The sequence below is a fragment of the Cynoglossus semilaevis genome, chromosome 14, assembly GCF_000523025.1.
Source record: "Cynoglossus semilaevis isolate Cse_v1.0 chromosome 14, Cse_v1.0, whole genome shotgun sequence".
Classification (NCBI taxonomy): Eukaryota; Metazoa; Chordata; class Actinopteri; order Pleuronectiformes; family Cynoglossidae; genus Cynoglossus; species Cynoglossus semilaevis.
Genome location: NC_024320.1, coordinates 18,202,682 through 18,222,607, shown reverse-complemented (window position 1 = coordinate 18,222,607; position 19,926 = coordinate 18,202,682). Strand labels below are relative to the sequence as shown.

The window sequence follows — 19,926 nt, the reverse complement described above, 5'->3', positions numbered from 1 at the left end:
TGCAGTGAATCAGCAGACCACACTGGGTTCGTTGGTAATTCATGTGTGAGCCATTTACGATAATGATGTCAGAGTAGGTTTCATATTCATAATTTATTCAGGATACACAATGGTTCACATCCACAGAACAGAAAGTGTAACATTAAATCAACACCACATACTCTGGTACAATTCTGATGTTTATGGTTATTATTGACCTGTCGTTCTCACAAATACGTGGTCTGATTAAAGAGGAAAAAAAACATCAACTACATTGTACAGATTAACTGCAACAAATGAGGCAAAGTGAACAACTGCCCTGGGACAGAGCTGAACAACCCAGAGTTGGGTTGGTCCATGAACTCGATTCATGTCAAGCACAGAAAAATAAGAAAGAAACTAAATTCATCATCTAAATCTAGAATAAACTGACATTCTATAATTAAGTTATGGGTAAATATTTGCTGCAGGTAATTGTGCGGCAACATTTTTTTGTATTGCGAAGGTAAATATTTGCTGCAGGTAATTGTGCAGCAACATTTTTTTGTATTGCCTCCTAATTTGCTTATTTACACAGTGCAAACACACTCACAAAGGTTTTCATCTTGGACAAATATAGACCACTAGTGAATAATTGTTTGGGTAATGTAAAAATAACAGCTCTTTGCCTACAATTCATACACAGTTCAGGGGAGAATCTTCATCAAAAACAAAGTGTTTATTCCTTAGAGCAGCCAGGGCTTTGATTTATATGAACAGAGATCACCCATTTATAACCTTCTGCCCTCAACAGTGGAAATGTCCTGTTCTGCAGAATCACTCTGAGTTATTCCGCCATTACGTCTAAGCACTTTATTAATAATTTTGTCGAAGAAGCCACTGAAGGCAGGGCTGGAAAAGTAATACACCACAGGGTTGAGGACGCTGTTGAAGTAGGTGAAACACACTGAGGTGTAGAAAGCCAAGTTGGCCTCCTCAAAGTACTTACATTCGTCATACCATGCCTTGAGGACCCATACTGCGATGCGTGATATGGTGCTGGGAAAGAAACATATGATGAAGATCAAAGCCACAGCCAAGACAAACTGGACGGCTCGTTTTATTTTTCCCCTCTTGTCCACGGTCCTGGTTTTCAGCTGCCAGGTGATCCTGATGGTGCAGAAGGCCACGATGGCAGTGGGCAGGAAGAACTGAATGACATAGAAAGCATTGTGCCAGGTTGAGAGGGGCTTAAAGCCCATGCAGATGTTAAAACTCTCGCACTGCGTACGATTGTTGTTGTGAAAGAAATGTTTCTCGGAGAGAAGGTATCCAGTGGCAAAAAAAATCAGACCCCAGAGTCCGAGGGAGACCCAGAAAGCGTAGCCCAGACCCAAGCGGTTGATGCGGTTCATCGGGTGAACGATTTTGAAGTATCGATCAACGGCAACGGCCGTGAGGAAAAAGATCCCTGCTGCACGGTTGGCTGCCAGCAAGAAGAGGAGGATACGACAGAAGACATCACCGTACAGCCAGTCCTTCCCACGTCTGTAGTAGTCTGCCCTGAAAGGCAGGCAAAACAGCACTATAGAATCAGCCACAGCCAGATGGGTCAGGTACACAGAGTTGGGTTTCCACTCGTCCATGTAGAAGATAAACATTGACAGTGCAATAAAGTTCCCTGTCAGTCCAAACATGAACTCGAGAACCAATATTGGAGGCAAAACCCGGTCCAGAGTGGGAGACTTGAAGGCGCAGCACACCTCAGAATCTGTGACGTTCATTGCTTTAACTGCTGGTCAGAGAGCCTGCTCCACATTACTGTGTCTACACAGATATAAAGTGTTCCGGCTGATGTGGTCATGAAAATGATTCTCAGGAAGACATTTTAATATTGGTGTAGAACAAACAAATGTGTGTGTGTGTGTTATCTAGAGGGAAGTGGTATTGACCCAGAGGAATATGGCAGTAGTTGTAAATGTTATCTATCTGGGGATTGTGTCTTCATTAGAAAACTATTATGTAAAGGATAAGGTGACCTCCTGGGCATCAAGGATGAAAAACAACTGACCCCTGACTCAACAAACAGATTCTCTCTAACTACTTATGAACTGTGTATAACTCATAAACATGTACAGAAAGTGAGAGTTTAAATCATCAGACAAGTGAGAAGAGCAAATAAGACTCATGACTCGGGCGATAGAGACTGAAATTTATTAGCCTACAGTTGTTCGGGTGAAGAACATGTGGGGAGGAAATCAGCGACATTCCACACCTTTGGCAAAAGGAGAAAAAGTGTGAGCTAAAAAAAACGCCAAGTGAGTGGCCAAGTCCGCAGCTTTTATGTACAGTAAATAAAATATGTATAAAATGACTTAATGTGTACATTTGGCCAGGTTGGTGTTGTTGTTGTTAACAGGTCACATCCATGTCAAAGTGCATATTTGGTCTTCACTTCTTTACTTCACCCAGATCATCAATGCTGTCATCATCCACCTGTAACAGAGATATGCGAGAAAAGAGAGTACACAGAGGACAACCCTGTTATTCTTAAATATATTTAAATTTATATATTGTGGTTTAAAATATGTAGACTACTCTTTTAGTAAATATCAACCGTTTTCATTTCCCTTTTGGCCCAATACATTATTGAAGAGAAACATTATGACATGTTGAATGTCACTGGAAATGAACCGATGTCCTGGAACCAGAACCAGGTTAGGGTCAGATTAATTGGGTTGATGTTGAGCCAATGGTTCCTAAACCTTTTCTATAGCGCTCCCCCTTGGTTGTAGATAGGGCTAAGGCATCATAGAGCATTGGGTCTAGAAGCACAGGTTCCCACAGAAGTCACTGAACACCTCTTTCACAGAGAGCAGTGCTGGTCACATCGACCACAACTTTATTCCAAGTCAGGCAAAGCGATAATGAACCAAGAAGTCTTGTGCCAACATCCGCGCTCTCTTGGGATTTAATTATGATACAGGGGAAAATCTCCAGAGGTTTTACCACTGTTGAATAAAACACCTTCGTGTCTACCGCTGTTGATCCGAGCCTATACACTTGAATTAGGCGGTTTGGGTGGACAGCGTTTAAGGCAGTGTTTTTCAACCTTGAGGTCATGACCCCTGAAGTTCAAATGGGGTCTGACATGTCTAGTAATTGATTAAAAAAAACCTGCTGAAAATATTTTTATTATTCTACTTTTTTAAATTATGATTAAAACACCACACGTTATCTTAAACAACTGTATTCTTTCACGTTCATGAATATAAATAGAGTTCAAATAAAATGCAGCACATAAAAATATCTGAGCTGGAGCTGCAAAATAAAATGTAACTCTGTGTGCATTAACACGGCTGCTCTGTATGGAGTGTAAGAAACATGACAAACTAATTCTACCAAAACATTGTGGTCTTTGGGGTCACCACACATTCGAGATGTCAAAATGGGGTCACAAGCCAAAAAAAAAGGTTTAAGCAAATATTAAGTAAATGAAGTTTCTTATGCTTACAGGTCAAACCTGAGGGTTGAGTTTTATTAACTTTAGTTCATTTAAGTAGTTGTTTAATTCTTTTTCATTTCAGTTCATTATTACTCCCTGGAGTGGAATTACCCTCTGCATTTATCCCATCTGTGAAACACCCCGGTGACTAACACCAGGCACACAGGAACACTGAGCTGCACTTTAGTAAAGGGCCTGGGGACTAGGGACGTTTTTCTTGGTTGTTGGCCAACACATCACGATCCTGCCGAGGCAAGGATTCTAAAGAAAATCATCAGATTACAAGCCTGGTCAGATTTTCTTCCCCACACACTGCACGTCTGCAAACAGCTGTGTGTTAGACGTAGGCGACAATGTTAAGACTGAAGACATCAAGCTCAGGTCAGATGATATACTATACTGTACTGTCCTACATCAGATGGTTTGGTCAAAAATGCTTTTTTTAAGTCCGACTGCGTTAAGGTGGACAGATGGTGTTTGGTTTGGTCTGATGACAACTTTTTAAAATTTTAACGATTCCAAACAAAGATAAAAGTCACATTGAAGGACAGATTGAATGGATTATTTTGCCAAGATCATGTTGTTTTCACGGAGACTGTCTTGTGTTTTCCTGGCAGCAACACTGTTCCAGACTTGTACCCAGCAGTGTAACACAGATAAATGGACCAAATTTATCCTTCATAATTGTCTTTGTGTTTTTTAAAATATATATAAAAAATCTTTTATATATATTTTTGTCCTTTGGCAGCAATAAGGAATATGTTGATAAGTTGATAAAAGAAAAATGTTGCCAAAAGTTTTAATTTAGGAGCTTAAATCAGACTTTTTAATGAGTTCCTTTTACAACTCACCTCAGGCCACTTCTCTTGAATAACGTCAATTATGTCGTCTGTAAAATCTCCCTGAATGATTATTTCGTCCTCTGCTGTAACTGAGGCACCGCAAGAGAATTTCTGGGCAAAGAAACGCTGAGCCTCCTTAAGGTCAATGTCTGAAAAAGTCAACGTGGGGTTAATGTCATTCACATCATAATGCATATTACATCAGCAGGAGGTGAATAAAAAAATTAATTAAAAAAAGAGTGAAAATATCTTAAATTATGATGACTCACCAAATGTTGCCAGGCCACACACTCGTGTAACATATTTCTTCTTGGCTCTAGGGATTTTTGCTATTGTAACTTTCTGAGGCACAGTCTTCTTTTTCTGTTTGATCTGGCCTCTTCCACCTTAAAGATGACAACTCAATATTAGTGACATGTATTGTTCGAAGTCATCACAACATGTTTGACTTTACAGAAACACATCTATAATTGCTGCTGAAAAAGCCAGCCAAGCATCCACACTCAAAAATCTAATTCTATTTTGACTGTCAAATAGACCTCCACTCAGCCTCATAACTAGACACTGTGTAGCGACTGTATAAATAAGGCAAATATAAATCATTAAAAGTAACCTAAACATTCAATTTCATAAAATATAGTTAAAGCTGGTATATGAGTGATCAAAAAGGTTCACCCTACACTGTGTCATTGACTCTAGAACCTGACTTACCTCGCTTCTGTTTCTTTTTCTCCTCCTCCTCGACTGCAGGAGGAGCATCTCCAGTGCTGGTTTCCCGTTTGGGGGCTTTCTCTGCTGGACCAGTTTATTACAAATAAAACAGGAAGAGATTAAACCCAATTCTGCAACTGTACTTAAAACCATCTCTATAATAAATCGTTTTAGTGTCAGCTGGTTAAAAGGCCCAACATTTTACAAATTTCAGTCTAATTATACAGCAATAGTAATAAAACTATTAAAACCTGAGTAAATCAGGTTAAAGTTAACTATGGGAGAGGAAAAGCCTACAACTACCATGAATTTTACTATTAACCTGTCAGATAAAGTATATGTTAGAGACGATGAAGGACTAACTAAATACTGCACATATTGTAAAAATACTGTATATCACAATAGGTATAAATAACAAATAATGACAACTTGGAGACAAACATTTCACAGTGACTTGGAAATTATGTCAGTCAATTGTAGCTTCTGTAACACAATACCACTGGGTATACTGTGACACAGCTTGGAGCTGTCGTGTTTTATTTTTCTTAAAATGAAAGCTGTAACACCTGCTTTCAAAGGCAGAGCATTGGTTCAAAATCAAACTGTGCTTTTATTTAAAAATGGGGAAATCACATGTGAGAATTGCACAGGAAACCTTCTGGGTGAGACTTACCTACAGTCATCCTGGCAAAAACATCTGGGAAGTTCTTCTCCAGCCACTGTCTGCATTTGGCTGGCTCAGGCATGTACTCACAGTACTGCAATCACAGTGTAGAGTCAATAAAAATGCAAACAACAGCATATTTTGTGCTATTTCAGAACATCAAAAGTTTACATGATCATCAACCTTACCTCTGTAGGCAGAGAGCACACTGCACAGCAAAAAGAGAAAACAGTTTTTAAAATGACCTCATTTGAGTTTTGCAGAAATGCCCGTCACAATACAGGGGTTAAAATCTTACCTCCACAATAAAGAACTTTAAGTGGGTACTTTGAGTCACCATCTCCAGTGCCAGGCTCTGATCTGCATTCCGAAGAGCAAGACTCCATCTCAGTAGTCGCCATTACAATTATTCTAAAGAAAGGATTCATGGACAAAGACATCACAAACTCAGGATACAGACTTCTCAATTTTTTGCTGACAATAAATGTCAATGAATGAGGAACAACTGGTTCAGGTGTTCTGAAATTTCAGCCTCCTAAATTTGGATGTCCTCTGGTTCTAAACATATTTTCCAGATGAATAAGCGCCCCCTAGGCCATTGATAAGCATATCTTTTTCACAACTATTTTGTATAAATAAATTAGTATCGCTGACTAAATATTTAAATAATGTAAGTATGAAAGGTTGATGTACAGATTGATACAGATTGTCTTTACACTGCGCTTCTACAAGTAAGGGGAAGTTACATTAACGAAAACAAGAGGGAGCCTTTACTCGATGTAAAAGAGACCGATGCTTCCTCTGATTGGATATCAGACAGACCTACTGCTGACTGTAGTGAGTACTAGACTGAAATTATTTCATCATACAACACGTACGTCATTTTCACCTCAGATACGGGAGCAGTGTGTGCTTTACAACATCAAGTGATTTAGTTAAAAATACTTTCAGTGGTGTTTAAATTCTCTCAAAAAACAGAAGCTGTTTATTCAACACTTGCAAAACTAGCTATAACTGACCAATACATGTGGCTGTTATTTAGATTTTTTTTATTTTATTACCTACAATTGCTAAATTTATCGGCAATAGCAGGATATGACGCCGTATGTACAAACAAACATCACCTTTGTTCGAAACATAAACAACTATAATTCAATTCAAATGATTTCATTTAATAACTGTCTCACAGCTGTCATCGTTTGAGGCATTAGCTCAGCAAGCTAGCATAGCTAACACACTACCAAGTGAGAATGATATGCTACCCATTAACTGACCACAGAAAAAGATATGTAGTGATACATACCAAGAAATATATAGTTTACAACTGCCGTCTGACCAGTAAATCCGTTCGCATTATTAATCACAGAGGGACTTTTAGAAAATCATTGTCAATTTCAGGTTTAGTTGGCGTACTTTGAGCACGCCTTGACGCGCTTCTTCTTTCGCTAACTAATTATTCCTGGCGTGTGCAGCTTGTACGGGAATTACGACAGCGCCCTCCTTTGCTCTGGAGGAAAATAGTCAGTATGACATTAACAGTCTTAACATGAACAGATTATTTTTCTCTCTTTAAAAGAGCACTCCAAAGACTTCATTTTCAAAACACAAGGTTGTGTCTTATCATACATTAATGCACACTAAGCCTGTTAATTCACTGTTGCATAAATGACATGATTATGACAGGCCTTCTTATGACAAGACAAGTCAAAGTCTGCTTTGTAGCTAAATTATTAGTAGCATGTGAACAGAATTAGAATGTAATAGATTCCTATCAAAATGAAAACTAAAAATCAATAGAATCAATAGTTCTTTGAAAATAGGTGCTAAGACAAACGCAGTGTTCATTTTTAACCAGAGGAGGGCGACAGCGAAAAAGAAACGCTACAGAAAAGCTGCCTAATGCCATTCCAAACAGTAAGGCACCTGTCTACAATGGACAGGATGTCAACAGCATGCTTGACGAACCATAATAGACAGGGATAATATGTTTCCTCTGTCTGTCTAAGTTATAATGTTGGAGATTCAAACTTCCTCATTCCTCCTGGCCCAAACCGTTGTCATACTCAAAGGAGAGAGTACGGTCCAGCCATTGACTCTGTAGCTCACGGTCACTGATACCCAATCCTTTATAGGAGTTCAGGATAATACACAAGCATGATTATTTCATGTTTGTAAAACTCTAGGACAAGTACAACTCTAAATCCTAGAAGTCTAGGATAGTCTCAGCACCACCCATACCCATAATGTCTTAGAGTGTTTTGTTAAATTGCTTTTCAAATTTAAAACCATTTCCAAACCTTCTTAAATAAGATTTCAAAGCTCCTTTTGTTGGTAAGCTAATAATGTAATTAAATAATTTGCACCAATTGAGCAATTATAAATTTTACAATTTTCTGGCAAGTTCATGATCAAGAACTTCATGAACCTTGGTAGAGTTCTCCGTAATCCCATCTTGTCACATTGCTGGGTTTGTTGAGATGAGATCATTGTAAATCTGACCCCTCACATTTAACGGCCACCGCTCCAGTCGTAGCCAAGTTCGTAACATAAAAGAGCATCATTGTGATTATCATCATCTTTTAAAACCTCTTTTCTTTCTCAGGGTGTGGAGTAATGATGGCAAAACATTGTGGGTTCCTCCTTTAACCTTTGTGTGTGATTAAAACATATAACAGGTCTAGTTTTTGCTGTTTTTATAGACCGATGAAGCTCCACCCAAACACAGCGCTGTAGGTGGCGTGACACAGATGAATTATTATAAGGAAAGCAGTAAATTTGAAGGTATAGTTTGACAATGCATTTTGTCATAATAATCTGTTCATTTTCTACCACTTTATCCTTTTTCTGGGTCATTAGTAGTGATCAGATAAGGGTGGGGTACACATATTCAACTGCGAAGAAACTTGAACAGAGTTCAAAAGTGACCAGTTGACAGTAATCCTGTGTGTTTTTGGAGTACAAGGAGAAACCCCAAGGCTCGTGGGGAAAACATGTAACTCCATGCAGGAAGACCATGACTTACAAGGAGGAATCACATTGGTGACCTTGTTGTCCACAATTTTATGTTGAGGCTTATTACTGACATTTAAAGAGACAAAAACCAACCCAACATGTGTTGTTGTTTTATTCTATTCGTTTAAAAAGACATTTTGTGTGAAGTGGGTGAGATGTGAAACCAGTCCTACAGGGCTGTTGAGTGGTGTGTCCCTGATCTGTCTTTCCAGTTTTACTGCTAGTGACTCAGTGAAAATGTTATTCCAACGAGTTGTCCGATTCAACTCGGCCAGGATGTCATAAAGTGCGAGATAAAAAATACTTTATTTTGTTCTTACTTATTGCCGTCTGTAAAGTTCACCAGCCAACTGTATGGGTCTAGGTATTTTAAAAACGAGCTTGGTGTCGCTTTAGAGAAAACTCGATGACATGACGTCAGACGTATGGCGTCCGACGCACCTTTAATTTTAAGCAAGTGTGGAGCTGAAACCTCAGAGTCGTAGATAGTGTCGGCTACGGAAAAACCGACAACATGAGCAAAAGTAAGAATAAAAGCGATAAAACGACTGAAAAGGCTTTGGCCGCAGAGAAGGAGCAGTTTGGAAAACAACAGGTATGTAATAATTTATCTTGGAGGAGGATAAAGTCGACTATAGATCCCTGCTTTACGTCCAATTGTTTTTATGGTCCAGAATGTTCCAGATTATATAGTTGTCGGTGGCTATCACAGTTAGTTAAGTACACCCAGATTGCTTAAAGGGACACTTTCTTCGATTTAAAATTGTTATTTTCTTTCTAAAATACTACTATTTTGGGCAAGTACGTTCTAACGATGCATTTTAGGCATACTTGTTGTATTGAGGAAATATAAAAAGAATTTGCAAGTGAACTGAAAATCCTAACAAAAACGAAATAAATTTAAAAAAAAGTTGTAACCATATCAGAACTAAACGTACTTGGACTGAACTTGTCTGCTAATATATATTTAAATATGTCATAGCTTCACAGCATCAGCAAAACTCTCACTTCCGCTGAGACACCGCCGAAGGAGAAGTATGTACGCAGTATCCTTTTATGAATGTTATTGTTTGACAATTTTTGCATTTGCTAACTTTTCTTAAGCAACCTAAAAATGTAAACCTTGAAATGTACAAAAAGCTACAAGATGAATGAATGAATGAATTACCAAATAACAGCTTACCTTGAAGTTTCCAGGTTGTTATGTTCTTTTATTTTACTAGTCACACAGGTGTTTTAAAAGTTCATAATTAATCTCACCTCTGGCTTCAAGTGCATGTAATGTAAGATAAACTTGTTTTTCAATTGATTGCTCAACACTAGTCACAGTTAAAGGGCCAATGTAGAGTTTTTTTTCATCTATTTAATGTTTTTTTTTTCAAAATTGTATTCTGTTTGTCAACACGCAGCATGTATCTACTCATCTCTTTACCTTGGACCACCTGTGCTTTAGTGTTGACTGCATATTGTTATGAACAAAATATTAGATATAATTTTCACAGATTTAAGATTATTTATGAAAGTCTCTGATTAGACTAACCCCAGTGCCCATAGCATTTTTTTTCCTTTGGGTTTACAGTCAGATCTAAGTTTTGTAATTTGCATTACTGCCACCTTTTGGAGACCATCATCCCTCATAACAGAAAAAGGGGAAATACAGAGAGAACTTGCCCAGTGTTGGTTGTGTTAAAACTTTTCACCAAGTTTTGCAAATCTAATGCAGTATGTTACTGTCCAGTTTTTAACTGAATTTAACAGCAAATAACTTCCGCTTCTTCTTTCAATTTTTGCATTGGTATATTGAGTGTTGTTCAAGTTTCCCTAACTGCTGTAAGATATTATTATGGGGAGTCATAAAGAGGGTGGAGCTACCACCTTTTGGTCCTACACCCTCAACCTGCCATTCTCCAGCAACTCTATGGTCAGCTGGAAGTTCTGTTACCTGCTGCACAAACTGCTCAGGGATGGACACAGGAATGCAAGTTCACACATTCAGCTCTTTTCAACTTTGCCCTTTTTTCTTAACACTCATGTAGGTGATATTTACAATTAACCTTTTCCTCTCTCTGTTCCACTAGACTGTTTCAGATTCATACAGACACACTCATGTGGTGAAGGAGATGGGCATCCTTTGGGTGAGTGTTCTTGTTTCTATACAAAAGGGTTTTTAGTTCAGGTTCATTTCAGTGAAAGGAACAGAAAGGTATAAACCACATAATTTGTAAAACTATGTACATACATCTATTAAAGCAAATAGTCTTCATTCAGCTGCCATTGACACCAAACACCATTCAACTGTTTGAATACCAATACAAACATCCCAATTGAGAAATGCTTTTTTGTTAATTCATTCAAATTAATAACTAGTTTAAACTTCACAGAATATTTTAAGTTGTATAATAACCTTCTTAAAGGTAAATGGTCAATACTATTTTTTTATGAATTAATTTTACTATTTTATTATGACTGGTACTATTTGGACTTTAGGATGAGCTAGACTTAAGTGATTGACATTTTTTACACTTTACAGGAGCATTTAATTTTGACCCTTTATACATATACTGTTATCCATTCCAGGGAAACTTGCACGACCGATATGGCCACATTGTTGCCTTGTCTGCCAAATATCTTTGTCTCAAACTGGAGTTCCATGCAAAGGTAATACATTTTAAGTGCAGAAAACTGAAATGAATGAACATCACACTTTCATGATAAATATTCTTTCCTTTACAGCACAAAGTGATCCCAGGGAACCTGGAAGCCAGTGACGAGACACTGGACAGGGAGGCGGGAACTGACCAGACTAAAGTGTAAGGAAACCTTAAACTACATGTGCTTTTGTTCTTGTGTTGATGTCAAAAATATTGGGTGTATTCAGGGTGTCCACCTGTTCTTATTGTTATTCATAGCTCTTGATGTGTAATAGGTTGGACATGACAAATGCCCTGTTGGATTACATGGATGCTGGACTGAAGATGTCTGAGACAGGTTTGTGCATTAGCAGTTTCATTCTTCTAAACACAAATCAGACCTTTTTTATTAAAGATTCTACAATTGTTTTTTTTTTTTTTTTTCCATTCCTTGTGGATTTTTGTGGATACTTATAAATTGTTGGTGGTGGCTGGTGTTTGTGTTTCTGTGGGAATGACTTTGTAATTTTAATTATAATTATTGCCTAACGACATCAGGCTATGCACAAACTCAAACCTTTGCCAAAAACATATTTCATTTCAAAATGTCTAAAGATCCCAATGTCCCAGCAAGATTTAACAAACATAAATCTGTACAAACGGATTCTGTGTTGGAGTTTTTTTTTTTAATATAAAAGTAAGAGATTTAATTATTTGACCAACCTTTTTTGAATGTGTTTTTTTATGTATAGTTCTACGTCAGCTTGATGCCAATGGGGCCAAATCTACAACTTCAGCTGGACAGTGCAGACTGACACCTCTGATCCCACTAATCCTGGACTGCAGCTTTCTGTACCACTTCTCTGTCCTCCTGATGTTTAAACTTCACAGCCGTGAGTGATGCACAAATGGAAGTTGTCCTTATCTGGTCTAAACTAATTGCTGTAAATCAGGTCATCACAAGTCTTCATCCTCTGCCTCACAGGTATTCCCCCGGATATTCTCCTCGGACATCGAGAGCGCTTCCGTGATCTTTTTAACAGGTAGACTATCCGCAGGAGAAGAGAGAAGTTTTGTTTTATAACAGTAGGTCTGTATTGTGCAAAAAACTTTTGCATAAAACAGAAGAAAAAGACTGTTATTTACTAAATACTAATGAATTAAATATATATTCATCCACTTTTCCTTTGATTTCAGACAAAAAACATAGACAAAAAAGCAAACAAGTAATATAAAAATGTAAATTCATTTTTGTTGATTTGTTTGTGTAAAATTATGTAAATTGACCAAAATTCTTGTCAAGAAACAAGTACAAGAATTGTCTAAAAGATTGTTTCGACACACAATGATTTGTTATACAGTATTTATTAGTGTTAGTGGCCTATCAGCATTATGTTTTAGGGCTCCAGAATGATTTGCGATTTCTTCTGCAGCCTCACGCAGTTCTTCAACAGAGCCAGGGAGATGGAGTTCTTCAAAAGTATCATCAGGATTCCAGATCTTCCAGACGTAAGTCACGTTTGTGAGTGTCTTTTTATTCCCCAAAGTACTTGAATAAGATTTAAATTATCCCCATTTGCTTTGTGTATCGTGACCCTACAGGAGCCACCAAACTTTCTCCGAGCTGCAGCTTTTGGGGAGTATAAAAAGCCAGTGGTGGTGGTTCCAAATGATGAGAATCAGGAGGAGGAGGAGGTGGAGCTACAGCAGGAGTTCAGAGAAATGCCACAGATGGTGCAGGTAAAGATGCCTGAGTAGACAAACTCAAAAGATTCCTTTTTGATACTGTCTGTATCTTTTATCGTCTGTGGAGTTTCTGATGTTTTCTCCTGATATGTATTTCAGTATTACATGCTCAGCCAGATGGGGGCGCCTGAGGCTCCACAGGAGCAGAAAGAGTCAGAGAATGAGATCATGAAGAAGGAGCTGCAGGCCCTTAAACCAGAGCTGAAGCACATTAAGAATGAGGTCAGCAGGTCATCAATGTTTGCCAATGTATTATGGTGTGGTGGAAATTTCATATGCCTGAAGAAACTTGTTAAGTTAAACATAACATAGACGTTGCATTGTTAACTATAACTTAGATAATTATTAGTCAAAATACAAATAACAGAATCAGAAGTCAGTCCTGACCTTTTATCTCTAAAAATGTGCTAATTGTTAAGTTTTGTATATAACAACTTTACAACTGATCCAGCAATGCACCAATATACTTGGATACTTGTCACATCTGTAATTTTTCCTCCTCAGGCTCAGAGATGTGTGACTGAGTTAAAGACTCAGGTAAATCGTTTAGAAGCAGAACTGGAGGAGCAGCGGACTCACAAACAGGTGGCGATGGTGGAAAACGAACACCTGAGGATGGAAGTGGGGGCTTTGCGGACTGCAAATGTGGCCAATGTCGGGGCACAGATTGGATTTAAGGAAGCTGATAGTGAGTTTACAGTTTGGTATAAGAGCTAAAGAGCATTAGTGATATTAGAAAAGCTGACGAATCACTCACTGTGACTGCACAGGCAGAGCCCAGGCAGCCGAGCTTCGTTTTATGCAACTCAAAGAGAGGCACGCAGAACTGGTCACCAGCCACGCCGACTTGATGAAGAAGGTAAAGTCATCGGTTGGGTGATTGAGAGACAGTTACTATTCATTCTAGAAAGGAGAAAACGTAGACGTCTCTGGTAAATGCTAATAATGTTGTCATTACTTATACCCAAATGCAGAATGCAGAAACAGTCAAGGCCCTGACCACCACGAAATATAACCAAGATGACTTACTGAGAGCCAAGCAACAGCTGCAGAGTGATCTGAACAACCTGCAGCAGGAGAAGCTAAACACAGTGAGAGCTCTTTGATACAGTACCTAACAATAACAACTGAAACACTTGACTCAAGATTTAGGACTTTATTTGTTACATGTCTGTGATATTTTTTTATGTCTTGACACAGTCTCTTGCGAAACACTAACTCAATGATTCCTCTTTTAATCAGGCAAATAATTATCAAAAGGAAGCCGACCGACTAAATAAGGAACTATTAGAGCAAAGAGCAGAGATGGCCTTCCTTCGCAGTGCTCTGGAAAATAAGGAGAAGGTAAGTCTGTGCTAAAGAGGATTTATGTTATAATGGCAGTGGTTACAATTTACTTTAAAATTAGATGGTATTATAATAAGCTCCTGCACTGCGTGTAAATAATGTATACATTTCCAATAATTTCATTTCCACACCCCCAATTTTAACAAAAAAGATGGCATCTGGAAAAATTTACAGATTCAATTTTTTATGTGGATAAACCTTTCAAAAATGTTTTTCACTCTCTCTTCATCTTTGTTTTATTTTCCTCCTTCATTCTTCAAGGAGGGCTCTCAGGTGAGCAGCAGCCTGGCAGCTCTGCAGGCAGAACGAGACGTGATCCTGCGTTCTTCCAGAGAGAAGGAGGCTGAGCTGTCCTCTCTGAGGCAGCAGACACAGCAGCAGCAGGGCTCCCTGGACCTGGAGAGGGATCGATACAACAGAGAGCTGGAGGCGCTGAGAGCTCAGCTGCAGCAACAGGTTCACACCAATGACGCTGCAGCTTTCCCAGCATCACATTAACACACACGTCTTGAATAGTGTTAAACATATGTATCCCTGCTACAGCTCACCATCAATGCAGAACAAAAGTTGGAGATTGACAGGCTGAGGCGGGAGCTGGACACGACCAGAGGAGAATTGGCTCGAGCAAACAGCGCCCTGCAGAGCAGGGAAATGGTAGTGGCATTTCCTGTTTTCAAGTGGAAGTCAACATAAAGGCTGAGCTGCTTCACTCAGTGCTGCTCTTGTCTGCAGAGTGGTACTCAGATGAACAACACACTTGCAGGCCTGCAGGTAGAGAAGGAAGGGTTGCTGCGGGCAGTGAGGGAACAGGAGGCGGAGCTGGTCTCCCTCAGACAACAGGCTCAGCTGCACCAGAGTTCACTGGAGCACGAGAGGCAACGGAGCAACATGGAGCTGGGAAGCTTACATGCCCAGTTACAGCAACAGGTATTGTCCCGTGTTTACAGTAAGGACAACAGAGAAGCTGTGCTGAATACCTCTGTGGTCACCTGTTAAAGAGTGTGTTTAAAAAAAAAAAAAAATAGGCCTGCCGTGAAGGTGACCTGGCTCAGAAGCTGCAGGAGGAACAGTTCTCTCTGCTCCAGTGTGCTGTGGTGGAGGCTGAAGGGATCATACTGGACGCTGTGGCTAAGCTGGATGACCCCATTCACGTCCGCTGCATCAGCTCACCTGGTAAACAGCTCTTCACCCCTTGATCCTCACCACGTATTCTCATCACAGTCCATTACATTTCTCATTGGTTCTAGGAGTTCTTTTTACAACCTTTGAAAATATCTCACAGTAAAATGCAGCTGGACAGCTCTACACTGTTCAGCAAAGCACAGTGGACAAAGGGAAAAAAAAAGAAGAATGTTTTATTAAAAAGATTATTAAAAGATTAACCTATTTTTATAAAGCCATGTTGGAAGCAGCAGCACAGCTCAAATTTTAAATCTACAACCACAAAAACCATATTCATCTACATAGCACTAAGGTGCCACCAGTAGTTGGTGCACCTTAGTTTGAGAACCACTATTTAAGAAAGACCTCTTCTTTTTCTTTGATTCCAGAATATTTAGAGAATCGAGCAGAAATCACTCTGGGTTCTATAGACAAGATGCAGCAGAGCCACTTAGTCTACATGGGAAACAGAAACGGTGAGAAAGGAGTTGTGATCATTCATCTCTGTGTTTTTGTATGTATTGTCCCCAGGCTGATTGGTCTCATCTTATGTTTTTGTTATTTATTCTACAGATGCCAGCGGTTTGTTAAGATCAGTCACACAGTTTTCCCATCTTGCCGCTGATACGATTGTAAACGGAGCAGCAACATCACACTCTGCCCCCACCGACCAAGCAGACCGTGAGAAAAACACAGCAGCGTTAAATAAATAGTTGCACACAGTGAAACAGAATTATTGAGTCTCTAATAGTAAGCGCTGCGTGCTGCGTCACTGTCTCCTTCAGGTTTGACCGACAGCTGTCGGGACTGTGCCAACAACTGCCTTCAGTTTTTGAGAGACCTGAAGCTTCAGTCCAGTTTACAGAGAGCAGACCCGTCTGCGATTCGCTACACTATTCAACGCATCCTGGCTTTAGGACAAGTGGGTCACAGTAATTCATCTGAGTTACTTCTGAACAAAAATTCATAGAAATAAAAACCAAATATTTATTATTTTTTTAAATGCAGCTACCCTGTGACATTGTATATACTCCTTCTCATGTAGGATCTGAAACCCAAAGGTCAGGATGTTCTCAAAGAAGAGCTGGGAAACATGGTGGACAGAGAGATGATCGCAACATCCACGGCCATTGAAGAGGCCGTGCTGCGAATGGATGTAAGACCCCACACATCAGAGGCAGCAGACCGATGTCATACGTTGTTGTATAGCTGATGATGTTCAATGCTGTCTCTTTTATTCTTGCACAGGAAATCTTGAGTCAGGCCAAGAGAGACACTTCAGGTGTGAAGCTGGAGGTCAACCAGAGGTTAGAGGAAGTCTTCAAATCTGTACTGTATCTTTTACCCCATCATATTACTACACATGTATTGAATTTGTGTTTTATTTCCATTTTGTTCATAGTATTTTAGGCTCCTGCTCAGATCTGATGAAGGTGATGACTACGTTCAGCTTTAGATCATTTTTACAACCATATAATGCATTTTCATTCCATTTTTAAAAATTGTACTTTCCTCTCCAGGCTGTTCATATGCTGGTGACGGCTGCAACTGACCTCCAAAAGGACATTGTAGAAGGAAGCAGAGTGAGTTAAAAAACATCTCGAACATCACAGAAGTAAAACATTTGTATTCTACTTGACCAATTATGTCACAGTAGAAACCTGACATGGTTCAGATTGGAGGACTAATCTAAGGACTTTAGTGCGACTAAAGAACCTAATTATACTTATGGTTTTCTGCTGCATCATGTTCTACTGATGTTTGCAATCCATAGTTATTGCTTTAAACTCCATTTATTATGAACAGAATAATTAGCATGTCCTACTGCAAACGTTATAGTTTTTGTCATCTCATCATCCATCTCATGAAGAGTTCAACAACATCTCTTTACATGATACTGAATTTGCATTGTTTCACCTGCAGACTGAGCTCAGTGACAGCAACTTTGGTGTAATAGCATGGGGTTTGCCTTGGATCAAACAGTTAGAGCGTTAAATTTCATTTTCTAAAAATAGGTTTATTCACTAATGTGTCACTTCATTTTTATTTCAATTAACTATGGTAAGCAGTTGACAAACTTTGTGGTCATTACTGAGGATACCATGGAATACAGTTGCAGTGACCTGGTCTTCATTCGTAAATGTTTTTTCTCCAGGGGGCAGCATCTGTCACCGACTTTTATGCCAAAAACTCTCGTTGGACCGAGGGGCTCATCTCTGCCTCTAAAGCTGTGGGCTGGGGTGCCACACAACTGTTGTAAGTAACACCAACTGCACATTTAACCACAACAAGTAGTTAGTAGTTAGTAGTAGTAGTAAACCTAAGCCAGACTTCAAAGTGAATTTGTATTTCTTGGCAGAGACTCTGCTGACAAGGTGGTGGGTGACAACGGCACGTATGAGGAGCTCATCGCCTGCTCACATGAGATCGCTGCCAGCACTGCACAGCTGGTCGCTGCCTCCAAGGTACTGTCAAAACAGAGATGTCCTGCTGGTGGTGTGTGGAGCACTCACTGTAAAGTAGAAAAAGTATTTACAGTCTATATGATACACTAAGATTCTCTTTTTTTCTTCAGGCACTGACTCATTCTTAGAAGATAGTTTTGTGTTGGCTAGGAATTGAACAGAACCTCGAAATAATAGTAGAAACAAATGTGATAAATATAGTGTCAAAATCAAATTAAACATAAACTTTACTGCAGTTAGGGAAACCAGCCATTCACCAACATGCAGTAGCTGTAGTATCTGAGTACACTGTCTCCATCAATGCTGTAAATATACTTGAATGTCATAAATCCTTGAGTTATGTCTGACGAGTACTGATTTGATTTAACTGTGGTTTCAGGTCAAGGCCGATCGCAACAATAAAAAGCTGAACGTACTGCAGCAGGCTTCCCGACATGTGAATGACATGGCTGCTGTGGTCGTCACCTCTACCAAACATGGGCAGAGCCAGATATCTGACCATGGTGAGAGAAGAATAAATCAATCACAACTTATTTCACTTCTGCTCACAGATTTCAATCAACTATTCACAAACATCTTTTTTTTAAGTGTTTTAAGTTGACCTTGTGCAGACCAAATGAATCAGTACTGGTACTGCTGAATAAATACACAAAGAGCAGTTTTAATTCCCATGTCTGTGCAGGTATGATGGATTTCTCTGGAATGTCTCTGATCAAGCTGAAAAGGGAAGAAATGGAAGCTCAGGTGAGTCACAGATGTCCTGTTTTATGTCCATCCTGGCTGATGGTTGTGATTCTGTTGTTGATGATGCTGTGTGTTCTCTTCCCTGGATGTTCAGGTGAAGGTGCTGCAACTGGAGAGCCAGTTGGAGCAGGAGCGAGTGCGCCTGGGAGAGCTCAGGAAGAGACACTACAACATCAACGCCTCAGAAGCTGAAACTGATACACAGGATTCTTCTGATTACTTCCCACCTCCACCTCCACCCTCACTGCTTGATTCAACGCCAGTGCCTCCATCCTTTTCACAAACCCAGCCTTACCTGAACACTCAGAGCCTGGGGAATAACACTAATCCATTTGCAACAACTCAAGCACAGCCCTACTCACTGCCTCAGTCCTACACACCAACCAACACCTACAGTCAGGCTCAGTCGTACACTCCCCCTCAGTCCTTCACACAGTCACAAAGCTACACTCCAGCTCAAAGCTACACACCATCTCAACCTTACACACCCTCCACGTCCTACCCACCCTCCCAGCCCTACATCCCACCTCATTCTTTTACTTCAAACACAAACCAGAGCTTCTCCAAGCCTCAGTCTTACTCGCCAGCAGTGCCCTCATCACACACATCACTTCCTCCCACAGCAGCTCAGCCTCAGGCAGCCACACAGAGCAGCACAGAAACCACCAAAACAGGCTTCAGGAAGTCAAATATCTTCACCAAATCTGGGAACTTGCTGAAGAATGCGGTAGGCGCTTTATTTCACACTTGTAGTTGAATCATCTACAGTAAATGGTTGAATTCCTTTTTTTGTTTTAATGTCTGTTATTCTTTTTTCTTTCCTTACAGTTCAAACGTGGTGAAACTGGAGCAGGGGAATCATGAAGAGTGACTGAAAACAGGGTTGTACTTTCACATTATATGCTCATTATAAGTCACTAAACTCTGTTTGACCTTGGCTTGAAGTAAAACACTGATTGCTCTTAACAATCAAATGAGACCCTAATATTATATATATTGTTTTTTCACTGTCTATTTGATTAATCTTTATTATTAATTAATGTTGGATGTTGTAAAAAGGACATTTTTAAAACACATTTAAAAAACACATTTGTCTCAGAGTTTATGTTCAACATTTGATTTCTACCCATTTTTTTCTGCA

The 19,926-nt window shown here is 39.5% G+C and overlaps 2 protein-coding genes across 5 annotated transcripts; one reads left to right on the top strand and one right to left on the bottom strand.

Moving 5' to 3' along the window:
• Nucleotides 1-525: 525 nt before the first annotated feature.
• LOC103389962 (density-regulated protein) lies at nucleotides 526-7,141 on the bottom strand. 4 transcript variants are annotated; one of them, XR_522640.3, is made up of 9 exons: nucleotides 6,984-7,141; nucleotides 5,979-6,091; nucleotides 5,869-5,888; nucleotides 5,690-5,774; nucleotides 5,017-5,106; nucleotides 4,575-4,691; nucleotides 4,315-4,454; nucleotides 2,345-2,454; nucleotides 2,151-2,233 (listed from the first exon to the last, which is right to left on the bottom strand). XR_522640.3 is itself a non-coding variant. In XM_008325614.3 (8 exons), exons 2-8 carry the CDS (start codon nucleotides 6,079-6,081, stop codon nucleotides 2,410-2,412), a joined length of 600 nt encoding a protein of 199 aa, XP_008323836.1. In that variant the 5' UTR covers nucleotides 6,082-6,091; nucleotides 6,984-7,141; the 3' UTR covers nucleotides 2,151-2,409. The 4 variants fall into 4 exon arrangements, 3 of the variants coding, with proteins under 3 accessions (XP_024918433.1, XP_008323836.1, XP_008323837.1); XM_008325614.3 differs by having other exon boundaries at nucleotides 2,151-2,454; XM_008325615.3 differs by having other exon boundaries at nucleotides 2,151-2,454; nucleotides 5,017-5,100.
• Nucleotides 7,142-8,772: 1,631 nt separating this feature from the next.
• Nucleotides 8,773-19,869, top strand: hip1r (huntingtin interacting protein 1 related). The gene is made up of 33 exons (XM_008325613.3): nucleotides 8,773-9,287; nucleotides 9,675-9,738; nucleotides 10,528-10,670; nucleotides 10,771-10,827; nucleotides 11,270-11,350; nucleotides 11,426-11,502; nucleotides 11,619-11,680; nucleotides 12,075-12,215; nucleotides 12,308-12,365; nucleotides 12,756-12,831; nucleotides 12,925-13,062; nucleotides 13,168-13,290; nucleotides 13,573-13,756; nucleotides 13,839-13,927; nucleotides 14,043-14,159; nucleotides 14,311-14,412; nucleotides 14,677-14,871; nucleotides 14,959-15,069; nucleotides 15,148-15,342; nucleotides 15,441-15,588; nucleotides 15,966-16,052; nucleotides 16,150-16,257; nucleotides 16,362-16,498; nucleotides 16,622-16,732; nucleotides 16,825-16,883; nucleotides 16,979-17,009; nucleotides 17,097-17,159; nucleotides 17,732-17,832; nucleotides 17,936-18,041; nucleotides 18,421-18,544; nucleotides 18,724-18,785; nucleotides 18,880-19,512; nucleotides 19,614-19,869. The coding sequence occupies exons 1-33, from the start codon at nucleotides 9,207-9,209 to the stop codon at nucleotides 19,647-19,649; spliced, it is 3,900 nt and encodes a 1,299-aa protein (XP_008323835.1). The 5' UTR covers nucleotides 8,773-9,206; the 3' UTR covers nucleotides 19,650-19,869.
• The last annotated feature ends 57 nt before the right edge of the window (nucleotides 19,870-19,926 follow it).